At 43.0% G+C, this 11,309-nt stretch overlaps 1 protein-coding gene across 1 annotated transcript in view; it reads left to right on the top strand.

Annotated features, from left to right (window-relative positions):
* The window catches only part of LOC102875823 (1-acylglycerol-3-phosphate O-acyltransferase ABHD5-like), a 45,042-nt gene extending 37,017 nt beyond the window's left edge, over positions 1 to 8,025 (top strand). The window contains exons 4-7 of the mRNA XM_006892980.1: positions 1,466 to 1,620; positions 3,669 to 3,780; positions 7,150 to 7,336; positions 7,936 to 8,025. Of these exons, the coding sequence (XP_006893042.1) occupies positions 1,466 to 1,620; positions 3,669 to 3,780; positions 7,150 to 7,336; positions 7,936 to 8,025 (544 nt within the window). The remainder of the gene's footprint in view (positions 1 to 1,465; positions 1,621 to 3,668; positions 3,781 to 7,149; positions 7,337 to 7,935) is intronic.
* Positions 8,026 to 11,309: the final 3,284 nt, after the last annotated feature.

Raw genomic sequence — 11,309 nt, 5'->3', positions numbered from 1 at the left:
AGATTTGGGGGTTTTTAACACATAGATAAGGAGCAAAGGGAAAGATGAGAAGAGACTTGTTAAGTGGATGAAACTCAGGTGGCATTTATCTCCACATAGATTCATAGTTCTAGTCTATACTTGGGCGTAGCTTTGAATATGAGCTTTGCGCGAGCCTTTTAACAAATCTTTTCAGTGCTGTGAAATTCCAGGTATTCTCAGCACTGACCTAGTCAGTCAGCTCTGCTTTTATTAACATACTCGTCTTACATTGCTTAGTCAGCTCTTAGGAGAGCCCTTGGCCCGGTGGCTGGTTGACACCTCTCAGAATCAGAATAATGCAGTTGGGAAATGAGGAGTTGGGCTCTCCTGCTCCGTTATCAACCGCTGTGTGTCATAGAGCAGATTACATGGTATTCCCATCTGTGATGAAAGATTGATCTGCGTGTGGGCCAAGAACCCTTCACACTCTCCCTCCAGGGTCTGTTGTTCTCAAGGTTTGTGTCAAACCTACAGTCAAAGTAATGCCCACTTATCATAATTTCATAGGTTGTGGACATGAATTTCCACCTCCCAGATCAGTGGGTAGAGTGCTATATTTTCAGCTTACATTGCATTTACCTAGTGTTTGTGAAAAGTTCAGTTCACATCTTTCTGAACCTACTTCCTAACTCCTTAATCTGAAGGGATTGATGTGTGAGAAGTCACTATTGTTGACGGCTGAAGAGTAAGATACTTGAGCAGTATTTGTCCTTCGAGACTGTGTTCACTCAGCATAAGGCCAGTATTGTAAAAATAGAAGGATAATTAGTAAAACATGTATGGGAACTCAAGGGTGGGAGCAGAGGGCTGAGGATGGGTAGGGGTGAAACCACAGGGCTGCATAGTTTGGTGGATGGAGGGGTGAGAAGGAAATGGGAAGGATCTGGGTGAAAAGACAGGTTAATGGTGGGCGAGGTCCAATGGTGATTACTTTTATAAAACATAATGCATGTGAATGATTGTATGAAATACAATGTGAATAAAGAATAGTGTGAAACACAGTGTATACCAACTTTGTAAGGTAACAAAAAAAAAGGAGTAAAAGGAAAACCTTTCATTGTTTCTCAGTGTTCATTTCAAATACCTGGAGCCTTTGGATTTTTCTGTATCATTGACCAGAGTGTGGTTTACACACAACAAACACATGCTTATCTTCTTTCTGTCATGAATAGATACTTAGTTATCTCTTGGCCTTCTTAGCCTTTTTTATTACCCAAATTTAGATATGTTAACAATAAAGTGTTTTTACACTGTAGTGCTCAAAATTTATCCTATTGTTCAAAGTTTTTACATAAGAATGTGACAACCTATTCTGTTACTAGTCTTCTTATGAATGTGAGAGGGTTTTTACTTTATTCTGTTCTTCTTTACAAATGTTTTTACATTCTTTATGGTCTTGGGGTGCTTTTGCCAAATAGACTTACCTTTGTTCTTTCACCAACAGGGTTAATCATCTCATTTTAGTGGAGCCTTGGGGTTTTCCTGAGAGACCTGACTTTGCTGATCAAGACAGACCAATTCCCGTTTGGATCAGAGCCTTGGGAGCAGTGTTGACCCCCTTTAACCCTTTAGCTGGGCTCAGAATTGCAGGACCCTTCGGTGAGCAGAAGATTCATAGATTATCAGTAGAGATCTGTGTACTGAGACCACCTTTGTCAAAGTCTTAAAAATCAACCAGCCAACACACACACACACCAACCCCCCCCCCCCCAACCCTTGCTTTTTCACTGCTCTTCCATAGAGAAAACCAGTAATTAGTCTAGGAAGGGAATACTGATTGGTCATCTTCGGAGATCCTGACCAAGTCAGGCCAGCAGAGCGCCCTTCAGCCAGCGTCAGCTCACTCAGTGTGTGAGAAAGAAGTGTAACTTGCCGACTTGGTGGTGACCGTGAGAGAGCAGTTGGTGGTTGAATGTGTGCAGCTGGTGGAGCACGAGGCCTTGATTTCTTTTTTATTTTTTTAGGACTTTTTTCTTTTATATTGGTTTACTTACAAAATTCATGTGCATTGTTTTTCACACCAGATCTTTCCCATTTTCTTTATTTGCCCCTCCCTCTGCCCATGATTGTGAAACCCTATAATTATCCCCATAAGGCCTTTCTTGATTGACTGTGGGGAAAAATAGAAATAACCCCATTTACCAATCCCTGCCTTGCCCCTTAATCTCACTATTTTAGGAAGATAAAGTCATTCTTTTCCACAAATATGTTGGAGACTCCTGACTTATATTTCCATTCGTGGTTTGAGGTACTAGTGTTTAGTCTCTGACTTAAGTTCGTCTGTCCCTCAGCCCTGTAACTCTGGGAATTTTCCCACCTTGTGGTCCCAGATGGTGATAGACTGGAGGGGCTGCAGCACTTGGGAGGAGCAGGAGATTGAATGGATGACCCCACTCCCTCTTCATAAAGGCTAACTTTCCCCTGTCCTCACCTTTCGTCCCGCTCCCCAGGGGAGCCACTCCTTCTTGGGTGATTGATCCTATTCCTTTGATGATTTAAGAGATTTCATTTTGTTCAGGGAGTCCTGAAATAGAAATGGATTTTATTGCATCACAAAGCAATTGTAAGAGACACAAAGTTTGAAAAGAAAAATAACTTAGGGGACAGTGGTAGGGGAGGGAGGATGCCTAGGGGAGGACTCTAAAAGCAATTTTGTAACCTCTGTCTCCCAGTATTGCTAACACTTGGGGTAGAAGACATTGTAGACTGTCGGCTGTATTAGAACGTTCTTGATGGAGCTGTGTAATTCGTAAAACTTTGTAGGAGAAATGAGTGAACGGTAGGAGCTGAAAGAAAAACTGACCAAGTGCTGACTGGACGGTGACCTTTCTCCTTCAAAGTTGGCAGCCCTACCTTAGGGGTAGGACCCTGGAGTTACCATGGATACTCTTAGCAGGGATGCTAGTGCCCCAAGCAGAACCCCAGCATTTATTTTCTCACAGAAACATTTACAAATCCCAGTTCACTCCATGTAGATGCTGATGCATTGTAATTGTGGAGAAAATACAGATTAAACTGGTTTTATTAGTGAGTCACTCTACTCACTTACCATATTTAATAGAATTCATTTTCCTATGAAAACAGATTTTAGAAAATGAACATACTTGGTTTTGAGCAATTAAAGTCAGTATAAACCCCCTCAAGGTCTAACTTAAAGCTTTCCTTTGGGCAACTTGAAGGCAGTTTTGAATGTCTGTGCTTTTTTCCCCTCTATGGCAAGTCATTGTGTGGAAATCAGCATTGTGTGAAGATGGAAGAGGCCCACAAAGATACCAGAGTGGAGAATGACCGCCTCTTTACGTACTATCCACAGACACAACATTAAGAATCATGACCCAGCCAAGTTGACACATCATAGCCAGTATAACCTTTACCTTAACCTTGCTTGTCATTACTGCCAGGCATATCTAGTTAATAAGCAAATTAGTAAGATAATAGATTTTTTTTATCACAGTGGTAAATGCAAAATGTCAGATAGTAAGATAGCAGATAAGTGAGAAGTGTTGTTAACAACAACAACAAGGCATATATTTATATATATATGATGCATATAACACTCATTATACAAGTAAGCCCTAAACTATATTTTATTGTCTGCACATAAATTATAACTTCAAGCTTAAATGTTTTTCTTTCATGTTAAATAGGTTTAAGTTTAGTGCAACGTTTAAGACCTGATTTCAAACGGAAGTATTCGTCAATGTTTGAAGATGAAACTGTGACCGAATACATCTACCACTGTAACGTCCAGACTCCAAGGTACCTTTACAATTCTACATATAGGTTTAGTTTTAGAATTTTTGAAACATATGAATAATCCAGAAGATATTATTATTAAATATAAAAGGACATGTGTCTAGGACTTCTTAATAAAGTATTCAGAGAATTCGTTATAGAAAACATTTTATTGTACCTAACTTCTGATAGGACTCAAAAAAGTAGAACATACTTTATTCTCCTGATACATTGTTGTTTTTGTTGTTGTTGTTGTTTGACACAAAGTCAGAATCAACCCATAGCTGACCCTCCAGTGAGTTTTCAGAGGCAGTAAATCACACGGGAGAAGATTGGCCATCCTTCTACAGAACATCTGGTGGATTTGAACCACATGCCTTCCGGATTGCAGTGCAGTTTCTTACCACTAGACCACGCCAGCTCCGTTCTGCTGATAGAGTTACAGATACATAGAAGAAGCAGTGTTCCTGGTTATCTCTCGGAGAGAATCGGAGATGAGGGGTAAAGAATAACTTCACACTAAGGCCACATTTCTCAAACTAAGTGTGAATGTTTACAAAAAGAAGCGCTGTCTTAAACGGCTCACCCCTTGCCCTCAAGTTGGTTCCGACTCGTGGGAACCGTCCATCAGCTTTCTGAGGCTGCATAAACGGCAGTGGAAGGCTAGTGCGTCCTTCTCCCGTGGGGTCACTGGAGGATCTGATCTGTCAGAGATGCACCGTCCGTGGGTTACGTCTCCACTTGGTGCTCGTTACACCCTCAGCGCTCCCTGGATTGAACAGAAGGATGGTTCCATTTCATTACTGCTCTGGCCTGCAGGTTATCTTAGAGCCTTTGCCAAAGCAGATGAAATTCCTCCAGTGCACCAGAGATGGGGACAGCACGTTCCAGTTTATTTTCCAAGGTGCTCTTCCACTGAGCAGCTCTTGACATTTGCAGATGCACTGCTTTGGGGGTGGGGGTGGGGAGTCAGCAAAGGGAAAGGAATAGAAGCAGATCTGCATGGATTTGAACCATGGTCGGAAGGAGAGATTAGCCAGAGGGAGAGGAGGAACAACCAAAAGTGTTTAATTACACTGCAATCCCAGAGGTATGAGGTTCAAATCCACCAGATGCTCTGCTGGAGAAGGAAGGGCAATCTCCTCCTGTACCAGTCAGATCCGATTTGACAGTGCACACAAAAGTGTTTATTTACAAAAACAACAGCAACACTGCATGCACACACATGCACCTTGAAGATGCTGGATATCAGTAAAGAATGCAGAGCCTAAAGATAGTGGAAGGCCAGAAAGATGCTCAATGACCAAGGCCCTGGAGCTGTTAAGGGAAACATCAGGAATAGTATAAAGACGAGAGGCCTGGGGTACTGGAGAGCCTGTGAAAGTGCCATTCCTGGGCTCTTACTCTGAGATGCCCATTCAGACTTCTGGGCTGCATCTCTTAAACTAGGCTTCGGATGACTCAAAGGAGCTCTGGCAGCAGAGACTGTAATGTGTTGTGCTGTTATCAGACGGCCACGTATCTCCTGCTGTTCAAACGCATCAATTGTCCCTTTGAAGAAAGATGGGTCGTCTCCTCCTGTTAAGATGTACAGCCTCACCACCCCACTCACTGCAGGGCCACTAGGAGTCGGAGCCGATTCAGTGGCAGTGCGCTTTCATTTCCATTGATTCTAGTGCAGCTGGAGCATGGACCACCCTTTACAGATCAGAAATGGCCCCTCACCCTTTACAGGCCAGAAGTGGCCCCTCACCCTTTATGAATCAGAAGTGGCCCCTCACCCTTTATAAACTAGAAGTGGTCCCTCATCCTTCCCAGGACTGGACAGGGGTGAAAGACTAAGAGGCCAGAAGCAGAGACAGCCTCCCTCAGTTTTGGGTCTTTTAATTCTCTCTTCTCATTTTGACAAAGAATAAGTCCTACTAGTTTAGGAAAAGATTGAGGCTGCGGAAGATACTGAGGTGTCACTGTAGCTTTTTAATAAAATAAGTTAGAGGTTCTCTGCCAAGAGGGGAGTGGGAGGGAGGTCCTCAAATAAATGATACTTTGTAACATTAGATCTGATCAATCAGGTCTGTACAGTTTTAATGACTTGCTCTAACAGTTCTTTTAGAACACTTTCTGTCCCAAGAACACCGTTCTTTCTCCCCATAATCTCAGTGTTTTGCTCTTCACCCAGACATATTTCACAGTCACAATGTGCCTTATAGTCCTAGTTTGGTGCCTTTCTTATGGTGAAATCTGAATTCTTCATGCAAGGCAATTTGCAGTTCTGCCTACTACCATATGAGTAGTAGAAATGACCACAAAAATATGCTTTTCTAGCAAAATAATTAATGCAAGTCTCTTCACATAGTATTGATTTTGCCACTGCAGGTGCCGTGAACAGCGGCAGAAGTTACCTTCTGTATTAATTTTAAATAAGTCAGAGTGAGAAACAGTTGTCTCCACAAGAAGCCACTGAGCACTTTAATGATAGACGATTGTTGTTGCTTGCCCTGGGGTCAGCCCAACTCACGGTGACACTTCATGTGCAGTCAACCTGCCCCACAGGGTTTGCAGAATTGTGACTTTTCTCCTTCTCTTGGAGTGGAAAAAGCAGAAGTTTTGTTACATGCAGGTACAGGTATAACTCAGGAAGGGAAGGTTCTGAGAGGTTATTTGTCAGCTAGGTTAAGGGCAGGGGGAAGAGCTCATGTTTATTCAGCACTTTTAGGAGGTAGAGGTGGAGTTGTCTTAGAAAAGCAAAAGTTATGCAAATCATTAAGTACATGCTCTTTGACCTCCAACATGGTGTTTCCCAGGTTAGCCGTTTAATCATCACAAGATCATCATAGAGCGTGCCCTTCAGGATGGCTGTCCTTTAGTAGGGGGCACAAGGGGCATGCGTGTGGTACCTGAAAGTTCTTAATAGAGACAGAGGGTTCAGGAGGGTGCATCTTAGGGGACCCAGGCTGCTCTTAGAGAGCTGTTCCTGGATCTTGGGGTGCTTGCAGGATTACCTGGGTGCTGGGCAGCTTGGAATATCTCAGAGGAAGATGCTTTGATTCAGCCCATCATGTAAAGAGCAAAACAAATTGAGAAACTAGGAGAGTGTGATTCAGAGCAGACCTCACAGTAACTCAGTTAATGTTTAAAACTGTAAAGGTTTCCCCTCCCGTTCATTACTGAAGTGGTCATCTTCCATACATGGCCACTGGGTCTGATTATGTAACTGGAAAAGGGAGTGACATTCGGCTCCAGCTTGTACAGTGGGGAGATGAGCATCAGCAAAGGTGCGGTGGTCCCCGAGTGAGAGAAAGGCTAAAAGTGTGTGCACTTCGATCGCCAGCGGAGTGCTGGTGTGTCTCCTTTCCTCACACCGTTCACGCGACCTTCTCCTTTCCCTCTCAGTGGGGAGTCCGCTTTCAAGAACATGACTATTCCTTATGGCTGGGCAAAGAGGCCAATGCTCCAGAGAATTGGCAAAATGCACGCCGACATTCCCATTTCGGTGATCTTCGGCGCTCGGTCCTGCATCGACGGCAACTCTGGCACCAGCATCCAGTCGTTACGACCACATTCCTATGTGAAGACCATAGTAAGTGTGTGTGGTGTCTTGGGAGCTCGGCTGTAGACAGAGGCTGTTGGGTTTTGTCTTGATGAGGTTGCAGGTGGTTTCTGAGCTGCACCTGGAGTCTCAGTTAGGGATTTGGTGAGCATCACGTGTCATGGGGTGAGGTTTGACCGGTACATCCAGTCAACCACCTCTCATAGGGGTTTTCCTGTCCCTCAAACCATAGTATCTTGGGACTAGGACCAGCTGAAAGGGGGACTGGTTCAAAGGAACCTCGACCAGCCATGGAGGCAACTAGTTCTCACCAGACAGGGCGTTCTCACTCTGATCAGTTTCCCCAGTGGTCTGGCTGTTAGTTGCAGTTTAGACAAAAGTGCTAAGTCATTTTGGTTTTGTGTGTTAATACTTTTTTTTAAGATTCAAGACTCAATCATTTTCTACTTAATCTCAGAGCCTTTAACTGATGGAAGTTGTTTCATAGATCAGTGTTGCTTATTCCTTTCTGTTGTACCTCAGTTAAATAAACACACTGCTCCCACTTTTATTGCTAGTGTCTTTGCTTCTATCGCTGTGTTTATTGCATGCTGTACTCACGGGCTGGCCAACTGCCTTTCCTCACCCAGGCCATCCTTGGAGCGGGACATTACGTGTATGCAGACCAACCGGAAGAGTTCAACGAGAAGGTCAAGGAGATCTGTGACACAGTGGACTGAGCACTTGGAGGCCGTGTCGGGAAGCCTGTGGCTGGTAGAATTCCTCAGCAATATCTCGGAGTGTCTGGTGAAGAGGGAGGAAACCAGTCAAGAACCAGTCAGTCTTCTTGCCTGTGCTTTGCACATGTTTTTGTCATGAAGTAACTTACTTGCACACTTAAACCAGTTAGTGCCTTCTAGAGAAGTGGCTCCTTTGCACCACCCAGAAGTGAAATTTACAGAATGACACAAAGGAGTCTTCCAATCTCATAGCTTTAAATAAAAGGTTATTTGCCCCTGTGATGTATTGAAAAATTATAATTTTTCAACCAAAAGATTTTTTCATTTGAATCTAACTTTGTTCTGTACACTGGGTACATTTGATCCTGCGGTCTCTTTTGGAATCTGGAGCAGTGAGTTCTGAATCTGTTATGTTCTGTGCCATAAAGATGCACTTTATTTTCCTCGCATGTCTTTACCCTGTCTAATAGCTAATGGTTAGTCTCAGTTCAGTGTGTTTTAACATAAAAGTTTGTCCGTTGTTTAGGATGCTTCGCTCCACTTTTGAAATGTAGTGACGAGAAAGTTTCTGGTTAAGAGGAAGGGCATCGATCAGTAGCATGACTTCTGCTCTTTCTCCTAGGTTACATTTTAGGGAGTTCTGGTGGCCTGGTGGTAAGGAGTTACACTGCCAACTCAAAGGCACACAGTTCAAAGCCACCAGCTGCTGCCGTTCAGGAGAAGGATGGGCATTCTCCTCCTGTGTGATTTACAGCCTCTGAAAACCTGCTGCAGTGTCTGCTGTGAGTCGATTCTGACTCAGTGGCGCCTAACAGAAACAGATTACATTTTAAACGTCATCCACTTTGACGTACATTTGGTAGCAACATACTTCCTTAAAACTCTCTATGTGCTATATGCTTCTGCTCTGTAGAAACATGACATTAGTACTTCTCATTCAAGTACTAAAATGCCTTTACCAAAACCCTATCCTTTCATTTCTCTGTTAGTGTTAGTCTTTTCCATGAACCAAGATGTAATAAACAGCCCAGATTACCTCCCTGAGGGGATGTTATGACTTACTTTCCAGTAAGCCAAGTCATGTCATATTTTCATTAACATTTACTAACTCTTGTAGACAGGTGCTAACACTGGATCTCCGTTTTACCACTAAAATATAAAACTAGGTGGCACTCGTGCATCTTAGTGCAGCAGCGCTGAAATGTCACTTAGTTTTAGTCTTATTGAGTTTTATATTAAGTCATTACAAAGTACAGTCAAGAAGACTGATTTTACTTGAAGTTTTCTTACAAAAACTCCATCATAAGTTATCACACTCGATCAGACTGTTTGATCACAGGTACGATCGAGAAGTCAAAGCTCTGATGACTTAATGATAAGGACTTGAGCTACCAGCCCAAAGGGAGGTAGTTCAGGTCCACCAGCCGCTTTGGGAAAAAGATGAGCATTCGCCTCCAGTGTGATTTACAGCCCTTATAAACCCTCTGGAGAGTCAGGTAGGAGTCAGTTCTGACTTCACAGAACCGAAAAACAACAATAAATAAAAACTTTGAGACTGTGAAAATAAACTCCACTTGGCAGCTGGCTATTGAGAAGATCCTTCTAAAAAGAAAATCCCCTAGAGCTGCTGTCAGCACAGGCATATTGGGCTACATTCTGCTTAGTTCCTGCATATCTGGGAGAAAGACATTGATATAAAGAAGGATGGTCAACCTAGAGCAAACCATGCTCTCAACAGCTAAGACTGTTGGATCCTGTAGGAAGTTGGTCCTTCTGAGGACGTGAAAGGTGGCGTCACTGTTGATTAACTGCCAGAAAGACTTCTTTTTGACATCTCCCCTTGAAAAGAAAAGGTCCGTTCCACTGAAGCATTATGAACCTCTTCCCAGTGAAGAGTTTGTTCTCCTCGTCAGGTTAGTGCAAGAAATAACACGCAGCCGAGAAGTGCTCCAATTTTGTTTCCTTACCACCAAAAGTAGCTTTCCATTTTTAGTTAGTATCTCAGCCAACCAGATAGACTCAAGCCAGATCAGAAGTGGAAGTAATGTGGGTGGGACACTGTGTTTTGCTTTGACAGGGTCTCTAATCTCTTAAATTATTCTTGGTGGGGAAGGACAGTTTTCATTCGGCTGGGGGGGTACTTCTTGGAAGGAGGTCACCTGGTCCGCTTTCCCACATGGGCTCTTTGGCCACAGACGTGTCAGGCGACCAGAAGAGAAATGGAGCTGCCTGTCTGGTGGAGCTTTATTTTCATTACCAGTTGACTTTGTTTCATTTGAAAAGAAAAATGTTTTTGAGACTCTCTTTAAAAATGAGATTTAAAAAAGAAAAATTTTTTAATGCGATTTTACTTGGGGTGACAGTGTATTTATTGTGCTTGTGTGAAGATTGAGCCAACAGGTACATCTTCCAATGCCTGAAAGTAAATGTTTTCTATTACAGTATTTGATCTTTGCTAAATTATGCACAATGTACTTTATGCCGAATAAACTTAACTGTGATGGTAGTGAACATGATGGTTGTTTCTTTTCTTGAGTCCTTGGTACAGGCCAGTCTCTCTGGAGCTGTTACTAACATAGCATGGAGCCAGTGAGGATTCAGTAAATCTCTGCTGGATTCTGAGGGAAGGCTGCCCTGGGAGCGGAGTGACCTCCCCGGCTTGTCCTGAGCCCATAAACACCGCCTGCCTAATATGTTACCCGATTTCTTCCTTGTCCATCCAGAACACATTATCCAAAAACGTTTGTGTAGAGCTGATCTCAGAATATGTTGCAGGAAATGTTTCTTAAATGTCTTGGGACATAGCAAATCCAAAAAAACAAGCGGCTTTTCTTGTATCTGGGTCATAGGTGAGGTTGAACAAGGGTAGCTAGAAGAGTTATTAAGAAGAAAGCAGAGAAAACGGGGCTGGTCCTGCTGGATATTACAACAGAAGTGACGTAATGCCTGCAACAGTGGGCGCAGTCACCCCAGGGACTGTGAGGCTGGCACCAGGCAGACACTGCCCTGTCCTCACACATGAAGTCACCGTAAGTTGAAGGAATTTAATTGCAAGTAACAGCATCAACAGAGAAAATTCAAGAAACTAGTATTTTTAACATCTCATTGATGGAGAGGGGGAAAAAAGATTTTTTAAAAATTACAACAGAACACATTTAGATAACAGAAATGGCAAAGGAGGTTGAGTTTTCAAGTATGGAAATACAAAGGAAGAGGAACAGTTGTAAGCAGACACTGGTGATTGGGACATGGAATGTGAGAACCATAAATGTAGGAAAATTAGA

The sequence above is a fragment of the Elephantulus edwardii genome, unplaced genomic scaffold (assembly GCF_000299155.1).
Source record: "Elephantulus edwardii isolate Elephantulus edwardi_28Jun2011 unplaced genomic scaffold, EleEdw1.0 scaffold00121, whole genome shotgun sequence".
Lineage (NCBI taxonomy): Eukaryota > Metazoa > Chordata > Mammalia > Macroscelidea > Macroscelididae > Elephantulus > Elephantulus edwardii.
The sequence above is the reverse complement of the archived record's forward strand: the minus strand, read 5'-3'. Positions and strand labels throughout refer to the sequence as shown.